The sequence below is a fragment of the Canis aureus genome, chromosome 4 (assembly GCF_053574225.1).
Source record: "Canis aureus isolate CA01 chromosome 4, VMU_Caureus_v.1.0, whole genome shotgun sequence".
Lineage (NCBI taxonomy): Eukaryota > Metazoa > Chordata > Mammalia > Carnivora > Canidae > Canis > Canis aureus.
In genome coordinates this window covers 71,811,381-71,831,154 of record NC_135614.1, presented here as the reverse complement: position 1 = coordinate 71,831,154, position 19,774 = coordinate 71,811,381, and the positions used below count along the sequence as shown (strand labels likewise).

Here is a 19,774-nt window from a genome sequence, read left to right as displayed (position 1 = left end):
GGAGAAGCAGGCTCCACGCAGGGAGCCCCACGTGGGACTCGATCCCAGGTCTCCAGGATCACGCCCCAGGCTGTAGGCGGCACCAAACTGCTAAGCCACCCAGGCTGCCTGGGTTAGACAGTCTTAAGCAGACTCCGTGCTATAGAGCTCAATTCCACAACCCTGAGAGAACACAACGTGAGCCAAAACCAGGAGTCAGACACTTAACCAACTGTGTCACCCAGGCACACTGCTTTGGTTGTTTTAAAGTCTTTTTCCCTCTAACTGCACTATCTGGATCATCTGTGGGCATGTTTCTATAGAATGTTTTTTTTTTTTTTTTTTTGGGGGGGGTGTTTAATCAAATGGTCATATCTTTTTGCATGACATTCAACCAAATTAGTAAGTAAATGTAGGGTAACTCTTAAAGAATCTTCTTCCCCTCAAATTTCACTCTCTCTGGCCCTTATTGCTTTCACAGTTCTATACTGCTTTAATATGAGACTTTCATAATTATTCAGCTTTCCCAGTTTCCAAAGCAGATGCTTTAAGCTATTTTATTCTACCCGGAAATGTAAGTTTAAAAAATCTATTTTTTAAAACTCACTATAAAAAATTACAATGGATTTAGAACCCTTATGGATGGTCTATTCTATTAAATCCACACATTTTTCTGTCTGAGGGCAAAATATGTTATAGATAGCGAAATAAAAGCCAGGGTAAATTTAAAAAGGGATTTTTAAGGGGAGGAAGATTTGGGCCTAACAACAGAAACAGCAACACTGAAAATAGTTCCTTTGTATGTAGAACGGAAATCAATGTATAAATTTAGAATCAAGTTTGTAAAATATAATTAATAAAAATGAGGACACTATTCTCTTAACACACTATATAATGAAGATGATGATATTAAAGTAGATGATGATGAATAATATCAAAGGTAACCAGTATCTGTTGAATATTTACCATGTGGTAGGTACTGAAGTACCTAGATTAGAATTTTCTGTAGATTAGAATTAATATGTGTAAAGTACCTGGAAATAGTAACTCATTATAAGCATTACATGAGTGTTAGGTGGTGCCTTTACTACTACTATTATAATATTTATTGTTCACAACAATTCTTTAAGGTGAAAACCATGACCTTCATTTTACCTAAGAAAAAATGGGTCAAAGAGAGGCTTATTAACTTGTCCAAATCATAAAGCTAGTAGGTCATAGAGCAAAAAAAATCAAAACCAATCTGTATAGCCCAAAGTCTATGCTCTAAATCACTATGCTATTCTGGGGGAATCTCACTAAAAGAGAAAAAAAACAAACATTTGTGGTTTTAGAGAAATAGATATAAGCAAAGACACTAGTGTAAATGTCTACCACATTCTTTTGAGGTGTTCTTACTTAATAAAGGCTTTGCTTATCTGCTTTATAATTACATCGGAATAAAAACAAGCCTATACATATTATTTTCCTTTATTGTAATCATCTCACCAATCCTAAAATTACAGTTCTACTTGATTAAAAAAAATTAGGCCAAATAAACTATAAAATATCAAAAATGCTAATTTATACCTTAGTGGACTCACATGAATAATGAATGTACTTGAAATCACTTATTGAGGAAAATATTGTGCTTGAATTTATTTCTTAATGATAAAAGCTGTCACTTTTATAATTTCAAAAACAGTAGTTCTACTGGCCCCAATAAAACAAGAACTATAAGATTTAAGACAAAGTTCATAAAATGATTTAGACAGACATGCTAGAAAATGAAACATCTTTTATACTTTGCATAATTTCATACCCAAATATAAACAAATCCTTGGTTTAATCTTACTCTGAATGGTATCTGCAATGGACAACAATATAGCACATTCATATAGATAAACTGTAAGATTAGTTTGTAGTAATTCTGTTCCAACCTCCACTACACATTTTATTTAAAAAAAAAAAAAAGAGTACAAGGCAGTCTTATTATTTTAGACTAACTGCAAAAAACACTGAATTAGTAAATAAATAAATAAATAAATAAATAAATAAATTGTATTTTAAAAAGAAAGATTTGTATTCTATATCTTTGAAGTATATATGGTTATTAGTTGCTAACAAGTGCTTCTAAATTCTGAGAATTTTAGCATGAGTTAATAAATAAACAATATATAATCAGCAGGAGCTATTCACACAATTAACATTCTGAAGTTCTTAAAAAGAAATAGTTCTCCTAAATAAATAAATGTATATGTAACCTTACTTGTGCTCTAATTGCCTTAATAAAGTTTTCACAGATAATAAAAAAAAAAAAACTTCACTTTACATGTTGATGAAATAAATATTCTTGAGAATAATATTTTCTATTCAGCCCAAAGTGAATGAGTTATAAAATACTGGGGGGATAAGCTAGTCTTAATTTATGTTTGATAATTAATGTTGTGCTGCATCTATTAACTTAAAAATTTCAAAATAAGCCTAGGTATGTATTTAAACTCATGTTGTAAAACTAGAAAAGATATTAAAGTTCCTACCTCTAATTCTACATCAGCTCGCACATATTGTCGGGTCTTCGGATGATTAAGGAGGTGCAAAATTGTAGTAATGAGGGCCTCATTTATTCGACTTAATTGGCAATCGATCACATTTTTCAGGATGGTGTTTAGTCCACCTCGAAGGGCCACCACCTCTGGATTCTGAAGTGCTAAAATAAAAAAAGGAAAAACTTAATAAGGGTAAGTTATTACTTTTTAGTAATTAGAAACCTGGGATTTTATCTTGAAACTTAATTTCCTTTCTGACTTGAAAAACTTTCTAGCCAAAGAATTAAAATGTAGATAAAATATATCTAATAAGAGTCACTGAATATACTCTTTCCAAAACTCTGTTTTTTTTTAATGTCTCTGAATTGATTTTTTTATATCCTTTGTCTGTGTTTTACTAGAATGGTTCTTCTTGTCAATTGCAAGAAACTGTTCGTTTAATAGGAATATGTTAGCTTTTCATCTATTTCAAATCTTTCATCTGCTTTAGATTTTAATTTCACTTTAGATTTTAACTTTAGATTTTAATCTCAGATTTTTATTTTTTATGGTGAAAAAATTTATATTTAGATTTATAGCCGGCTGGACTCAGTTTAGATGATCCCAATTTTGTTGGCAACATCCAAAGCATCATAGTCAGGAGCCAGTCGAACATATGCTTTCTTCTCTCCATCAGGCCTGATCAAGGTGTTGACCTTGGCCACATCAATGTCATAGAGCTTCTTCACAGCCTGTTTGATCTGGTGCTTATTGGCCTTGACATCCACAATGAACACAAGTGTGTTGTTGTCTTCTATTTTCTTCATGGCTGACTCAGTAGTTAAGGGGAACTTGATGATGGCATAGTGATCAAGCTTGTTTCTCCTGGGGGCGCTCTTTCGAGGATATTTCGGCTGCCTTCGGAGACGCAGGGTCTTGGGTCGTCGGAATGTAGGTGACGTGCGATCGTTTTTTTGTGACTGTGCACGCCTTTCAGCACCGCTTTCTTAGCTTTCAAAGCCTTTGCTTTGGCTTCGGCTTTGGGAGGGGCAGGGGCTTCCTTCTTCGCCTTCGGCGCCATCTTCGTGAAAGGGCTAATCTCAGATTTTAAACTCAGAAACTCCTCCCTTACTTCAAAGAGGCATTTTCTGATTATACCAGCACATACATATATGGGTTTTAAAGGAGTTCATGATTAACATTCCAGTTTTCGATCTGTTAGGAAACTGAGTTTTGCTGCATATTGATAAACTCATTTTTTCCCAAATGTTTAAGTTATCCCAGAATGCTTCCCAAACTGATTTTTATCCTTTTGATATACTAAAGTTTTCTATATACCAGAGTCTGCAACTCAATCTTTTCATTTTTTCTCTTAATAACCTAGCTTAATAGTTTTTGTAAAAATCAACTTTTAAAAAAACTTTTCCCTTCTCTTCTATTTTTGTTTCTCAAAAATGTTTTCATAATCGGATCTCTCTTGTTTATTCTGGCTTAATTTTAGAATTTTCTTTTATTTTTTTTCTAAACTGAGTTATATAAACTACATACAGTAAAATTCACACAACTTAATGGCACAGTTCAAAAAATTTTGAACAAGTTTCATACTATTGTAACCAATATCCAATCAACATACAGAAATTTCACCATCCTAGAAAGTTCCCTTACACCACTTTTCAATCAGTACCCCCCCTCCAGTATACAGACAACAATTTCTGTTATTAAGAATCAATTGGACAAATTCAAGTGTCAAAAATACCCTGCCTCCGAAAAACACATACACATGTCATACATATTTCTTAGTAAGTTTGTTATACATAGTTTTATACTTTGGAGGTGGTAACTTTTTTCTCCAATAAATTTACTGATTTTATTGCTGAAACACAAAATAAGTTGATCAAATCTGTATCTTCACATTTCTACTGTTTTGAATTACTTAAGTTCCATTTTTCCGTTGATAAGAGTTTACTAGATATATCTCACCCATAACATGTAAACTTCACACTTATTATTTTCATTTACTAACCTGGTTGAAAGCTTTTAGCAATACTAATTAGGAGTAAAAAGTTGGTAATATTTACAGAGATCCACCATTAAGAATAATACAGTGATTTGAAATATTCTAGAATATTAACAAATGAGGTTTCTAATTATTTTATGTGTATAGGTATGTGTATGTGTGTCATCCTATGTGTATATGCATATAAAATGATAGTTCCATTAAAAAATTGGTAGGTTTCCATATTTGAGTACTTTTAATTAAAAGATAATTATAAAAAGATTATAAGAACTGTTCTTGAAACAATTTTTTTAAAACAAAACTACCTGAATGAGTCTTAGTTTTTGATCTATTGTATATTCTATTATTTTGAGTCAACTGGAAATAAAATTTTCTCTGAAAACCCATTCATTTTAATAAGATTTTCAATATTTAAAAAATTATTTCATAATTTTAAAAACTTCTATTTTTTCTTCCTCATTTGTATATTACTCTTTTGTTTCTGACCTGTGTTTTTCAAACACTAGTGTATGTTTATATACCATTCATGTTTCTCTACAAATAACTCAGATTATTTCAAATAATCAATTTTGTTCTCTAATTAGATCCCTTCGTTTCATTGTTGCTTTCCTCCTGCTTACCTTAAAATTGATTTTCTTTCCTTCTTTTTCTATTTCTTGGGCTCACATACTTATTTTCATTGCTTTTTGCTTACTTATAAAAGCATTTTAAGATAAGAAGTTAACTCAGGGTATAGCTTTCCAAGCACCCCCTACACTGACTCGTCAAATATTTTTATTTTTGAATTAAATTTTTAATTTAATTTTTAATTAAAATTTTTAATTAAATTTTTAAGTGTCTTTAAATTAATAGGTACTGAGAACAGTACCTTTAAATCTTCAATAATAGGGTTTGATACTCTTATATTTAGTTTACAATTTTGTTATTAATTTGTTTATTACATCAAGAGTCAACAGGACCTATGCCACCTCTACCTTTGGTGGGAAAAAACTATCTTATCATTTAAAATTGTATTTTGGTTTTAAGTGAGGTTGAGCCTTTTAAATATTGATTAGCCATGTATTTCTTTGAGAATTATTTATTTTCCCTACTCATCTGTATATAAATGTTATTTCCCTAGCATGTTTGTAACATTTATTTTTTGTTCCTTGTAGCACTGCATGTTTGTCTCTTTATATTAAAATCTGTTGCTGCTGGAATCTATTTCTTTTGTTAACTCAAGACTCCTTTTCCTTACAATGATCAGATACTCATCCATTTTTTTTCCTGTTTTTTTCCCCATTTAACTCTTTAATCTTCTTGCATTTAAGTTTTTTTAAATGTATGATTATTTTTTAATACATATCAAGATATAGTATAGTTAATAATGTCTGAGAACCAGATTTTAAGTGATTTTATTCTAAACACTGGAATTTGGACAATTCCTATATTCCTATAAACTAATCTTTTCATATCTTTGTGCCAATAACTAAGAATTCATATGTGAAAGGCATTTAAAATGCCATATTTTTTCTAAAACATTATTACACTTTTATTACTTGGAGAAAATTCTGACCCAGTTCACCTTTAAAAAATGTTACATTCATACACACACACACATACTTCCTAAAATGCTTCATTTTTATTACTTGAAGAAAATTCTGACCTAGTTCACAGATAATGGCAATGCATGCTCGGACCATTCTGTCTCTTTCTTGAAGTCCATCATTTCCAACTGCTATTAAAGAGTTGGCTACAGAGCTAGGAAACAAGGAAGCATTCACAGTAATCATCTGTAACAGGGAAGAATCAGAAAAATAAGTTATTTACTTCAAAATACATGTTTAAAATCAATTTTGTTCAGATTGAGGTGTTAATAACCATTGAACATTTATAAGATCCAGGCATCAATTTTAATCCTCTTCCTATGAACATTTCAAAGGGTTACTATAACTAATAATTGATCCAATAAATGTTAACAACCATTACTGTGGGAAAATGTTCAGACTATAAATCAATTAAATGACAGACTAATAGTTCAGACTATAAATCAATTAAATGACAAGATTCAATGTTTCTGAGATTCTAAGCTCCTCTCAAATAGGAACTATATTTTATACAACTTTTCAGTACCTAGACAAAGAAAATGAGTGGTAACAACAACTGTCAACATACTACTGTACTATTCCATTCCTGATTCTTCCCCATATATAATCACCACCAAACCCTGTCTTACCAATTTACTTCACTATCCATATTCTCTTTCCTATCAAACTCTGATTTGGGCCCTCATTCTTTCTCATTTTACTGCAACAGATTCCTGATAATCTCCCTATCTCTAACCCTTATTTGTTGCTATGGCAAAAAGCAAAGTTAGTAATCTGTAAGCTATTTCTAAGATTTCAAAAAGGATGATGCAAATAGTATGTTTCTGGTAACAAAACTGTAGATGAATTTTACTTTAAATGAAAAGTTTAAATGGCAATAATATAATTGGGATACTGAAAACATAATATCTCTTCAGTTTGGAAATAATAAAGAAAACAAATTATGTAGCCAATGACTGTTTAATGAACAAAAACTGGTAGATGGAGTATTTCAAAATAACACATCTCTGGAGTAGGGATAATTAATCTTTACTGGATATTACTGAATAGATAATCCTATAAGTCAAGGGCAAATGATTCCCTAAGTGAATCTCTTTCAAATGTAAAAAATCTGTAATACATTAATCTCTTATTACATGAATATAGAAATAATATATTAGGAAAATTGATGGCTTAAATTAGGCAGTCAGTGAGTAGAATTTCAATTTTCAATTAACACTGAAAAGTGGGAAAATTATATAGAAAATAAGAGAGACAAAAACCAAGAAGGATTCTCTGGTTTGGAGAATGGGGGAAAATCAGAAGATACTGAAAATGAGTGAGCAAACAAAAAATCTTCTAAATGAATGAGATAGGTGAAAAGAGAAAGAAAAATAACATGACTATCCCTTAACTGCTCATGGAGGAAGTTACCCTAAAGCACCAAATGTTTCTTGCTTTTCTTTAAAATGAAGATTAATACACAGAAAATTTTTAAAAATTTAAAATGCGTACAAAAAAACCAGTGACCTAGCCATTATAATATTAACATTAATCTCTACTAGCTCAGTTGCCAAGATGTTGCTGAAAAAAAAGAAATATGTGCTTTGATTACTAATGAAATTACAGTTCTTCTAACAAATAGAGGCCACTGCTCTCTGGGCTCGGACCTAGTTGGTGGTAAGGTGACATGGCTAAATGCACCAAGAAGGTTGGAATCGCGGGTAAATATGGGACCCGTTATGGGGCCTCCCTCAGGAAAATGGTGAAGAAGATTGAAATTAGTCAGTACGCCAAAGATGAAAAGGCAAGCTGTGGGCATCTGGCACTGTGGCTCCTGCAGGAGGACGGCAGCCGGTCGCGCCTGGACCTACAACATCACTTCTGCCATCATAGTAAAGTCTGCCATCAGAAGACTGAAGGAGTTGAAAGACCAGTAGAAGCTCCACCATTTGAAACACTGCTAGCCTATAATAAATGGGTTAATTTACATAATAAAATTTAAACAAACGAATAGAAATAGAGGCCACTATGCATTCATTCAACAAGTATGCTTTCCTTTTAACTCTATCTGCTTTTAGCTAAAACAAGGAGGAACCCTCGCCACATTCTTCTGAGTCTATATCCTACTGTCAGGTATAAGCAATTCTCTACTCTTGGATTCATAAATGATATCTGCCTCAATTCACTCTATTTCAGAAAAAAACAGAAGAAAATAGTTTTGTAATAGGATTATTAAATTGTTAAGGGTCTGTTCACTTTTACTGGGCTGTTTATAAACTAAATTATAACACATCAAAACATTTAATAAAACTGAAATGAAGTATTTACTGAATAATTCAAAGAAGCTGAATTTAATTGTTTGAATCTATCTGGCATTGTCTTTTCTTCTGAATGTAATTTTTAGGGAGCAATTCTCAAGTATGGTCCAGGAAACAGGGTCTCTAGGGTATTTTCAGAGATTCTGTGAAGTTAAAACTATTTTCATAACAGTTCTAAGACATTATTTGTCTTTTTTACTCTCAACCTTTCACAAATATATACTGAAGTTTTCCAAAGGCTCCAATGAACATGAAATCACAACAGATTGAATGAAGAAACAAATATGACAATCCAGCTACTCCTGTCCACCAAGACAAACACTAAAGACATTTGCAAAGATCTAAAATAATGCCATTCTGCTAAGTTTCTTTTTGGAAAATATATTTTTATAAAAATGTTTGTATGTGATGGGTTTATTGTTCATTTTTAATATGTTAATATATAATTTAATTGCTCACTTATAATTCCTAGTAGGGTAAATATTGACACATATACCTCAAATAACCAAATAGTTACTCTAGGTTTTTCAGAAACAAATTTTATTTTCTTATCGTGAATTCTCAAAATCATGGCAGTAGGAAAGACTATGAGTAAAAACGATAAATGTAATTTTTAAATTTAAATTTGAAGAGCCAAATATCACGGTCCCAATGTAACAGTTTAGCTATAATAAAAATATCATAATCTATCTTCAATATTACTCTTACCAGAATTGCAAATTTCTTTTAAGACATTCATCTATCTACCTCTTCCTTACTTCGCTCACCTGTGGGTACTATTACTAACCACAAGTTGGACAATTGGAAGAAAAAAGGAAAAAGAGATCTAGTTAATGTACAAATTTAACATTCTATCATTCTGAAGTATGAACTGAATTCAAAGACAGGTAAAAAGGAAAAGGGTTAAAATTTTTATTTTTTAAAGTAATTTAAATAATTTTAGATGTTTTTATTTATTTTTTTTTTAATTTTTTTTTAATTTTTTTTATTTATTTATGATAGTTACAGAGAGAGAGAGAGAGGCAGAGACACAGGCAGAGGGAGAAGCAGGCTCCATGCACCGGGAGCCTGATGTGGGACTCGATCCCGGGTCTCCAGGATCGCGCCCTGGGCCAAAGGCAGGCGCCAAACCGCTGCGCCACCCAGGGATCCCCTAGATGTTTTTATATTAAAACAACTATATACTACATAAGCCTCATAAATGTTTAGGATTATACAGGATACTTAGGATGAAACAGGAAAAAATTCTTACATAACTATGTCTTAACAAAGTTAACTCTTAATTCACTGCTTTGCCATTAGGGTATCACATTAAGTAACAACAAAAAATGCTTTGAAAACCTCTCATTAGAAGCATTATGGATTATCCTTAACACATTCTATTGCAGAATTTAGATTCTGATCTATCCTGTACAATGGTTTGAACTGCTTATTGAAACTGTCTATGGACTATATCTAAATTTGTCTTCAAAACAACCAGACTGTAACTATTTGTGACATCCATTTAACGGTATTAAGTCTAAATATACAAAAGTAGAGTAGGGAACAAGTAATCCTCTTTCTCCAATAATGTACCAAAAAAGCAGCAATTTCACTTTTACGTCTACTAAAGGAAGAAGTACAGTAGTTCTTCCCCACTCCCTTAGCCAGGGGGTATATGTTCCAAGACCCCCAGTGGATACTGAAACCACAGACAATACTGAACTCGATATATAAACTCCACTGCTGATGGAAAGCCTCACCAATAACATCAACAACACATATTTTGTATTGTATACTATATTCTTACAATAAAGGAGGCTAAAGAAAATGTTAAGAAAATCATGAGATAATAAATTTACAGTTCTGTATTTATCGAAAAAATTTACATATATAAAGTAAACTCATAAAGCTCAAATCTGGGCAGCCCAGGTGGCTCAGCAGTTCAGCACTGCCTTCAGCCCAGGGTGTGATCCTGGAGACCTGGGATTGAGTCCCATATCAGACTTCCTGCATGAAGCCTGCTTCTCCCTCTGCCTGTGCCTGTTTCTCTGCCTCATTCTCTCTCTCTCTTCTGTCTCTCTCAATGAATAAAATCTTTAAAAACAATTAAAAAAAATAAAGCTCAAATCTGTGTTGTTCAAGGGTCAAGTATACTATTTTTACTGTACATACATACCTACAATAAAATTTAACTTACCAATTAGGCACAGCAAGAGATTAACAACAACAATAATAAAATAGAACAATTATACTATAATAAAATTTATATGAATGGAGTCACTCAAAATAGCTATTAGTACTAGTCACCTTCTGGTGATGTGAGATGATAAAAATGCCTATGTGATGAGATGAGTGAAGTGACGATGTAGATACTGTGACATTAACATTAGGCTACTACAGACCTTCTGACCATATAGCAGAAGGAAAACCACAGTTGACCTCAGGTAACCAAAACTGCGGATAAGGGTTGTGGTGGGGGGGAATACTGTATTCTTTAGAGTGAATATTTTATTAAAAAATATTGTCTTACCTGTACCCAATCACACAGAATAATTACACAAAACATTTATGCTTACCTCTAAGTTTAACAGACCTATTTATCTCATATAATTTTAACAAAAATGTTTAATGAGAATTTAACCTTTAAATTTTAATGAAGATTTCAAAAAGTCTAAATCTAAAACTGTAAAATATTTTAAATAAAACCCCCAAATCTATTACTCTCAGATACAGAACGCACCTTTCTGACTAATCGAAGTGCTTGTGTCCTCTCTACTTCATTGCTCTGCTGTATGTCGATGCACCTAAATAATACACAAAATACTTAGTTATTGACAAACAATTTTTTGTGTAACACTAACAGATCAGACTCATCTTCAAAATGTTAATACAGTATTTTAAAATTTTAACATATGTGATTTTTCAATACCAGCAGATATTTATTTAGTTAACTTACATCTAGCTCTCTTATGATAAATATTTGCTATAATAAAGCATTTCAAAACTATTTAAAACTCCAGAAAAGAACATAGTAAATAATTTACAGAATTATACATATCAATAAAAAAGTAAAATACATACAAAACAAAGGTATCAGAAATCTAGTGAAAAAAAAATTCACCTATCTTTGATAAAATTTGGAGTTTTATAAAAATTGTGGAGGAAAAATATTTCCAGCTCATGTTTTAATTTAAATATGATTTTAGGGGCATCTGGGTGACTCAATCGGTTGAGCCACTGACTCTTGATCTCAGCTCAGGTCTTGATCTCAGGGTTGTGAGTTCAAGGCCTGTGTTGGGCTCTCACTGGGCATGGAGCCTACTTTAAAAAAAATTTAATTTTATTCAGGGCCTACATATTTTATTTATTATGACTATGTTAAAAGTCTTATATACTAGCCATAGTAACTCTATTTCACCAAATATAATTTAATATCTAAACACACTTCAAAGCTTAATGCTCAATCAGGTATCACTTGACTGACATTTCTCTGTAAAATTTATTAGTCAATTTCTTAAGAGTCTGGTTTATGTAGCAGAATAATTAATTTTTACTTAAAAGCATTTTTCCTATCTGAATACAATTAAATCTAAAACAATTTTATTAAGAAGTAAATATACACACAATTCAATTGGTGGCCACACTAAAGAGGCTTGATCAGACCATCTCCATAGTCAAAAACAACTGTAAAGTTTAAACAAAATACTTTTTTAAAACTATTAAAAGGGCAATGGATAATAATCCTTGGAAAAAGATGTACAAGTTCCACACCCAACCAGGCTTTGTCGCTAAGGGCACCTGTCAATCCCCAGTTTTAGGGGAATGAAGTCCTAGCAGAAAGCAAAATTTTTGCTAGACTGGAGAGACAGGTTGAACTTTAGTGCAGTCAAGGTGGCTGTGACTTGAGGGAAAAAAATCCCAGAGAAAAGAAAATATAGGAAAATGAATGCAAATCTTCATGTAATCTCTTCTCCAAGGCACTTGCCAATCTCTGTGTTGTGCAAATGCAGGGTAAAAATCCAAAAAAAAATAAAAATAAAAAAATAAAAAGCTTTACTGTCAAGAAGCTAAAGAAGTAGGCAGAAATTTCAGTAGGTATATAACACCCTAAGATAGACATTACAGCTCAAGGCTGCTCAAGGTGAAGAGGTTCTGCTGAACATCTACAACAGCCATTTGAGATCCCAACAGCCACTCCACAGATCAAAGGGAAAGCTAAAAACTAAACTTCAACTAAATCAATGTGATACATCAACATTCCAGAATAAAGCTTAACAATCTTAAAAGGAAAACTGTATGAACCCAGAGCTAAATATTTTGAATATGCAATGTTCACATCCAATCATGTAATAATATGAAGTGTGCTTTAAAATAAACAAAGGGCCAAATAACTAAAAACCAAGAAAAGAAAATGACAATAGAAACAGAACACAGGTGATTCACATATTGGTGTTGGCATAAGAAGGCTAAAATTCACTATGGTAAATATGCTCAGTAAATAGAAAGAAAGATGGAGAAATAATGCAGTGACCTAAAATCTTTAAATAAGAGTAAAACAAATCACAGAAATATATAACTGAAAGTAAAAATTGAAGAGACTGGTTTACTAGCAAGATGGAGGGGAAAAAACGTACAAAGTAAACACACTGAAGCACAAAGATTAACTACAAAAACTGAAAATATAGTAAGGATATCAGAGACATGTGGGACACTGAACAGATCCAACACAACACAGCTGGAGAACGAGAGGATATAAGGAGAATAAAGAACAGAAGAAAACCTTAAAGTAGAGAAAAAAATACATCACTTCAAATAAGCAACAAGAGACAACTTAACCATTCACCAGGTTAAAAAGAAAAATCCAGAAGACAATAACTTACTTAAAGCACTGAAAACTAGGAACTAGTCATAAAATAGCTTTCAAGCTTTTGCACAGCAAAGGAAACAAGTCAACAAAACCAAAAGACAACTGACAGAACATGAGAAGATATTTGCAAATAACGTATCAGATAAAGGACTAGTATCCAAAATCTATAAAGAACCTATAAAACTCAACACCCAAAGAACAAATAATCCAATCAAGAAATGGGCAGAAGACATGAACAGACATTTCTCCAATGAAGACATACAAATGGCCAACAGACACATGAAAAAATGATCGACATTACTTAGCCATCAGGGAAATAGAAATCAAAACCACAATGAGATACCACCTCATAACAGTGAGAACGGCTAAAATTAACAAGTCAAGAAATGACAGATGTTGGCGAGGATGCAGAGAAAAAGGAACCCCTGTACAATGTTGGTAGGAATGCAAGTTGGCGCAGCCACTCTGGAAAAGAGTATGGAGATTCCTCAAAAAGTTGAAAATAGAGCTTCCCTATGACCCAGTAACTGTACTAGTGAGTATTTACTCCAAAGACACAAATGTAATCTGAAGGGGCACCTGTACCCCAATGTTTATAGCAGCAGTGTCCACAATAGCCAAACTACAGAAAGAGTCCAGATGTCCATCCACAGATGAACGGATAAAGATGTGGTATATACTACTCAGCCATCAAAAAAATCTTGCCATTTGCAAAGACGTGGCTAGAACTAGAGGATATTATGTTAAACAAAATAAGTAAATCAGAGAAAGACAATTATCATATGATCTCACTTATATGTGAAATTTAAGAAACAAAACAGGACCATAGGCAAAGAGAGGAAAAAATAAGACAAAATCAGGGAGACAAAGCATAAGAGATTCTTAGTCATAGGAAACAAAATGAAGGTTGCTAGAAGTCAGGGGGGTAGGAGGATGGGGTAACTGGGTGATGGACAATAAGGAAGTTACATGAGGAAATGAACACTGGGTATTATAGAAGACTGATGAATCACTGACCTCTACCTCTGAAACCAATAATATATTATATGTTAATTAACTGAACTTAAATACAAAAAGAAAAACAAAAAAATTAAAATTAAAAAAAATTTCTTAAAATAGAAAAGGAAGCCCCTTCATATACGAAGACTATAAAATAGAGGCATTTACAGACAAAAAAAAAAAAAAAAAAAAAAGATGAAATAATCTTGAGTAGACTGGCATTATAAAAAAACAGTAAAGGAAATTCATCAAACAAAGTGATACAAGATAAATGAATATGTACAAATGCAAGGAAAGAAGGATAATGCAATGGGTAAGTAACATAGGTAAACATCAGTAGTTCCAGTTAAGGGGCACTTGGGTGGCTCAGTAAGTTAAGCAACCTACTCTTGGTTTCAGCTTAGGTCATGAGCTCCTGGGTGGTGAGATGAACACCTGCCTTCGTTTCTGCACTCAGCAGGGAGCCTACTTAAGATTCTCTCCCTCTGCCCCTCCCCCCACGTTCTCCATCTCACTTTCGTTTTCTCTCTCAAATAAAGAAATCTTTAAAAAAATATATCAATAGTTCTAGTTTAAAACAAAGCAGAACTAACCTGTAGGGTTAGAAATGCATGTAGGAAAAAAAAAAACTATAGCAATAATACAAAAAGCAGAGGGGAGATGATATAAACTATAAAAGGTTTCCTGCATTGTTCTGGCTGTAATAAAATGCTAAACCTAATATCAAGGATATGAGTTATAATCTCTAGGGCAACTGCTAAAAGACGAAAAAACTTTATAACCCAGATATTAATAGAAGAGGAAAAGAAATTCTTCATTATTCCAAAAGAAAAAGAGAAACATAAGAACAAAGAACAGATGTGATAAATCTCAAGATAGCAAACAAACTCAAGTATATGAGAAAATTAAGAGCAAGATGAACAAACTCATAAACATATATATAATTACACTGCATAAAGTCCACAGAGCATGCATATAAAAATTCACCAGACACAGTCTAAATATTCCAATTAGAAAACAAAATGGTCAAAGTCAAACTAGATTTAAAAACAAAAAATCTGTATGATATTTACACACCAGAAACTTAAATATAAGGACAAAACAACAGAAAGTAAAAGGATGGAAAGAGATGTATCCTGCAAGCCCTAAATCAAAGTGAGTATAGCCATATTAATTAAAATTATACTTATATATCATATTAATATATGATAACATCATAAAAGTAGTATTACTAGGTATAAAAAGAGACATTTCACAACTATAAAAATATTAGGCCAATATGAAGGTTTAACAATTCTCAATATGAATGTAGTAACAAAGCTTCAAAATATATAAAGTAATGACTAACAAAAGGAGGATATCTGACTAGTATTATATCTGCTAAGGAAATGGAATCCATAATCTTAAACTTCCTAAAAAAGAAAACCCTATTACCCAGACAGATTCACTGGTGAATTCTATGAATCATATAGGGGGAAAAAATGAAAACTCATTTTACATAAATTACTACGTAAAAACAGGACATTTCCCTAGTTGTTTCACCAAGCAAAAAAACTCCTGATACCACAACTAAACAAGGACAGAAGACTGGAAAAATATAGGCCAATACTCTCATGAACTTAACTACAAAATTATCCCACAAAATATTAGCAAAACAAATTCAGTTAATACTTAAAAAGGACAAAACATACAGTGAATATGCATTTACTTCAGAAATGCAAACAAGGAACATAAAGAAATCCACAAAAAGCCTACAGCAAGTATCATAAATTATAGCAAAATACAGAATACTTGCAACCCAAGTTCAGGAGCAAAACCAAATTGTCCACTATCACTATTTCTAGTCAATGCAATATTCTAACCAGTGTGATAAGGCAAGAAAAAGAAAGTACAAGGACTGGAAAGGGAGAAATAAAACATTCATCATTTGCAATTAATGTTATGTACATAGAAACTCTAAAAGAATTTTTAAAACAATTAGATTTGAAAAGTGATTCTAGCAAGATCACTAGATAAGAGTTCAGTATCCAAACCAAAAACCAAAACCCAAAATCTACAATTATTTTTCTATATATTAAAAGCAAAAAATGAAAAAGAAATTAAACTTACATTAAAACTCTCATAAAAAGAACATTGTAGAATAAACATAGCAACAAGTATGTGCAAGACCTCTGCACAGAAAACTACAAAATACTGGAGAGAAATTAAAGCTCCAAATCAATAAAGGTTTAGAATATTCAATATTCTTAAGATATCAATTACCCCAAATTAATCTAGAACTTCAATGCAATTACTACTAAAATCGCAGAATGTTTTAAGGACATGAACAAGTTGATCCTAAAATTCATATGAAAATGAAGAACACTGGGCAGCCTGGGTGGCTCAGTGGTTTAGCGTTGCCTTCAGCCCAGGGCATGATCCCGGAGAGCCAGGATCAAGTCCCATGTCGGGCTCCCTGCATGGAGCCTGCTTCTTCCTTTGCCTGTGTCTCTGCCTCTCATGTGTCTCTCATGAATAAATAAAATCTTAAAAAAAAAAAAAAAGAAAGAAAATGAAGAACATAAAATAACTAACAAAAAAAAAATAGCTAACACAGTCTTAAGGAAGAAAAAGTGGAAGACTTACACCAACAGATATTAACACTTACTAGCCAGCTACAGTCATTATAACAGTGAGAAACAGGGGCAAGAATAGACAAATAGATTAAAAAGAACAGGGAACACAAAAATGGATCCAGATATATCAGTTATCTGGTTTACCACAGAAGGGCCACTAGTCTAGACATGAGAGAAAAATCTTTTCAATAAATCTTGCTAAAATGTACTGCATATCCATAAAAATAAAAATGAATCATGACCTGACATCGAATTAAACATAAGAAGGAATAAATTCTTTTGGAGGAAAACAGAGTAATATCTTCCAAAGAGTCCACGGGCATTAACTATAAAATTGGATTAATTGGGAAGAGAGAAAAGGCAAAACAGACAGACTTGAAGAAGATATTGTCAATACATATACCTGAAAGGAATCATATCCAGAAGAACATCAAGAACTCCTATATAATGAGATAGACAGATAATCCAATTTACAAATGAGCAAAAGGACAAGGAGGATATTCAAATAGCCAACAAACAAATGAAAGGTGCTTAACATCACTACTCATTAGGGAAATGTAAATTATAAACACAATGAAAGTCATAATGAACACTACAGCAGAAAGGTCTACAATTAAAAACTGAAAGCAAGTGCTGATGAGAATGTGGAGAGACTGGAATCTCGAACATTGTTGGCAGGAGTATAAATCGGTACAATCGAGCAGCTCCGGTGGCCCAGCGGTTTAGCACCGCCTTCGGCCCAGGGTGTGATCCTGGAGACCTGGGATCGAGTCCCACGTCAGGCTCCCTGCATAACATAGCTATGTCTCTCTCTCTCTGTCTTTTGTGATTAAATAAAATCTTTTAAAAATAAATAAATAAGTAAATCAGTACAATCACTATGGAAAACTGGCAGTATGTAGTAAAGCTAAATAGACATAAACGTATGACCCAGCAGTTCCACTCCTACATGTACACCTAAGAAAATGAGCGCTATGTCCACTTACAAGAATGTTCAAGGGAGCTTTATCCAAGATAGCCAAAAACTCAACCCAGAAAATCACCAACAGAATGGAAAAAATTATAGTCTACTCATAACACAAAATATTACACATCCTTAAGAAAAAAACAACATGGATAATCTCACAAATAAAATACAGGATAGAATAACTATGTATTTTTCCAATATATGATGGAGAAACTGGTGTACATATGAGAAAAGGTAGAATAATTGGTTGGAAAGAAGGGAACTTGACTGGGATACTGAAAATATCTTATTCAGGATAATAGGGTAGTTAGTTGTATATATCTATAAAAGTCATCAGGCTTTACACTAAAAATTTGTAAACTTCACGATAGGTATGTTAAAACTTAATACATAATTTTAAAAACACAGACGATTCTAGGACAATTACCTCGCTATTAAATAGTCCACTTTCAATTTTAGCACCTTCTGCAGAATACTGGAGTCTTGGATGAGATATCGAAGAGCTCTCAGCCCTGCTGCCCGCACTTCTTTTGCTTCATTCAATAAAGCTAACCGCAAACTGCATAAGAACAAAAAAAGTTTTGCTGCATGAGTTTCAAATATACATAAAATTATGGTACCAAATTCTTCCCCAGTTGAATGAGGCAAAACTACTATTTTATAAATATATAAAAATCATTCACTACAAGCCACAGAATTTCAATAATACTTAGTTCTTAATCTGTGCTGCCTTAGCAGATTCTTAGTAATCAAGAAAATATTATTTTGTTACTGCCTTCTGTATTTTATTATGTAATGGGAAATTAAATTTCAAGGTGTACCTATGCCTCTACAACCCATTCCCCTCTGTCTACCTGCTTCCACTCTTCTCAAAGAATCACTGACTTAAACTAATATTTTATGACCACAGGCACAGACTATACAAATTTTAATTCCTAAGCACACCAAAAAGATGGCTATGAAATCATAACATTGTATCTGTTGATGGACTTGAGAAAATAAAGTTTGCCATAAACACACTTCTTTTTTTTTTTTAAAGATTTTATTTATTTATTCATGAGAGATACACAGAGAGAGAGAGGCAGAGACACAGGCAGAGGGTGAAGCAGGCTCCATGCAGGGAGCCTGATGTGGGATTAATCCCAGGTCTCCAGGATCACACCCTGGGCCGAAGGCAGGCGCTAAACCGCTGAGCCACCCAGGGATCCTCTAAACACACTTCTTAAGGGAGGTCTAGAGATAACTGTACGGGTTCTTACTCGTGTTCTTAAGAACACTTAAGAGCTTTTGTTCTATGAGTTTCATATTTAATTTAGAAGTTTAAGTATTTCCCATCATTAGCTTTCTTTATTTTTTTTAATATTTTATTTATTCTTGAGAAACACACACACACACACAGAGGCAGAGACACAGGCAGAGGGAGAAGCAGGCTCCCTGCAGGGAGCCTGATGTGGAACTTGATCCTGGATCTCCAGGATCAGGCTCTGGACTGAAGGTGGTGCTAAACCACTGAGCCACCCGGGCTTCTGGACTGAAGGTGGTGCTAAACCACTGAGCCACCTGGGCTGCCCCAGCTTTGATTCTTTAAATAATAATACATATAATATTAATAATATCATATGTATAATAAAATAAAGACTATTTGATAATTACAAAGCATCAGTAAGAACAACAGGATAACCAAAAATGCTGGAGATCCTGAATTTTTCTAACGTTCAAACAACTGTTTCTACAAAATCAAATATAAGGTGAATTAAGGTGCTATACTATCCTTTTAGTTAAAAATTACTAAAATCCAGAGGGTGACAGAGGGAACTAAACTATACTTACCAAATTATGATATCCTCATAGTTAAAACCCAATTTTTCTTCACTATGGCCAATATCACAAAGAAGCTGTCAGAAAAACAAAAGTATGCAAATATGTTATATATTTTTGTCTATTTATACTACTTT

General features: G+C 32.7%; 1 protein-coding gene and 1 pseudogene across 5 annotated transcripts in view; one reads left to right on the top strand and one right to left on the bottom strand.

Annotated features, from left to right (window-relative positions):
* The window catches only part of RICTOR (RPTOR independent companion of MTOR complex 2), a 117,267-nt gene that overhangs the window by 47,081 nt on the left and 50,412 nt on the right, over positions 1-19,774 (bottom strand). For all 5 annotated transcript variants that reach the window (XM_077896148.1, XM_077896150.1, XM_077896152.1 and 2 more), the window contains 5 exons: positions 19,650-19,714; positions 18,247-18,378; positions 11,112-11,175; positions 6,149-6,275; positions 2,499-2,668 (listed from right to left, as the gene is read on the bottom strand). In XM_077896148.1, coding sequence (XP_077752274.1) covers positions 2,499-2,668; positions 6,149-6,275; positions 11,112-11,175; positions 18,247-18,378; positions 19,650-19,714 — 558 coding nt within the window. The remainder of the gene's footprint in view (positions 1-2,498; positions 2,669-6,148; positions 6,276-11,111; positions 11,176-18,246; positions 18,379-19,649; positions 19,715-19,774) is intronic.
* LOC144312961 (large ribosomal subunit protein eL43 pseudogene) lies at positions 7,759-8,072 on the top strand (annotated as a pseudogene).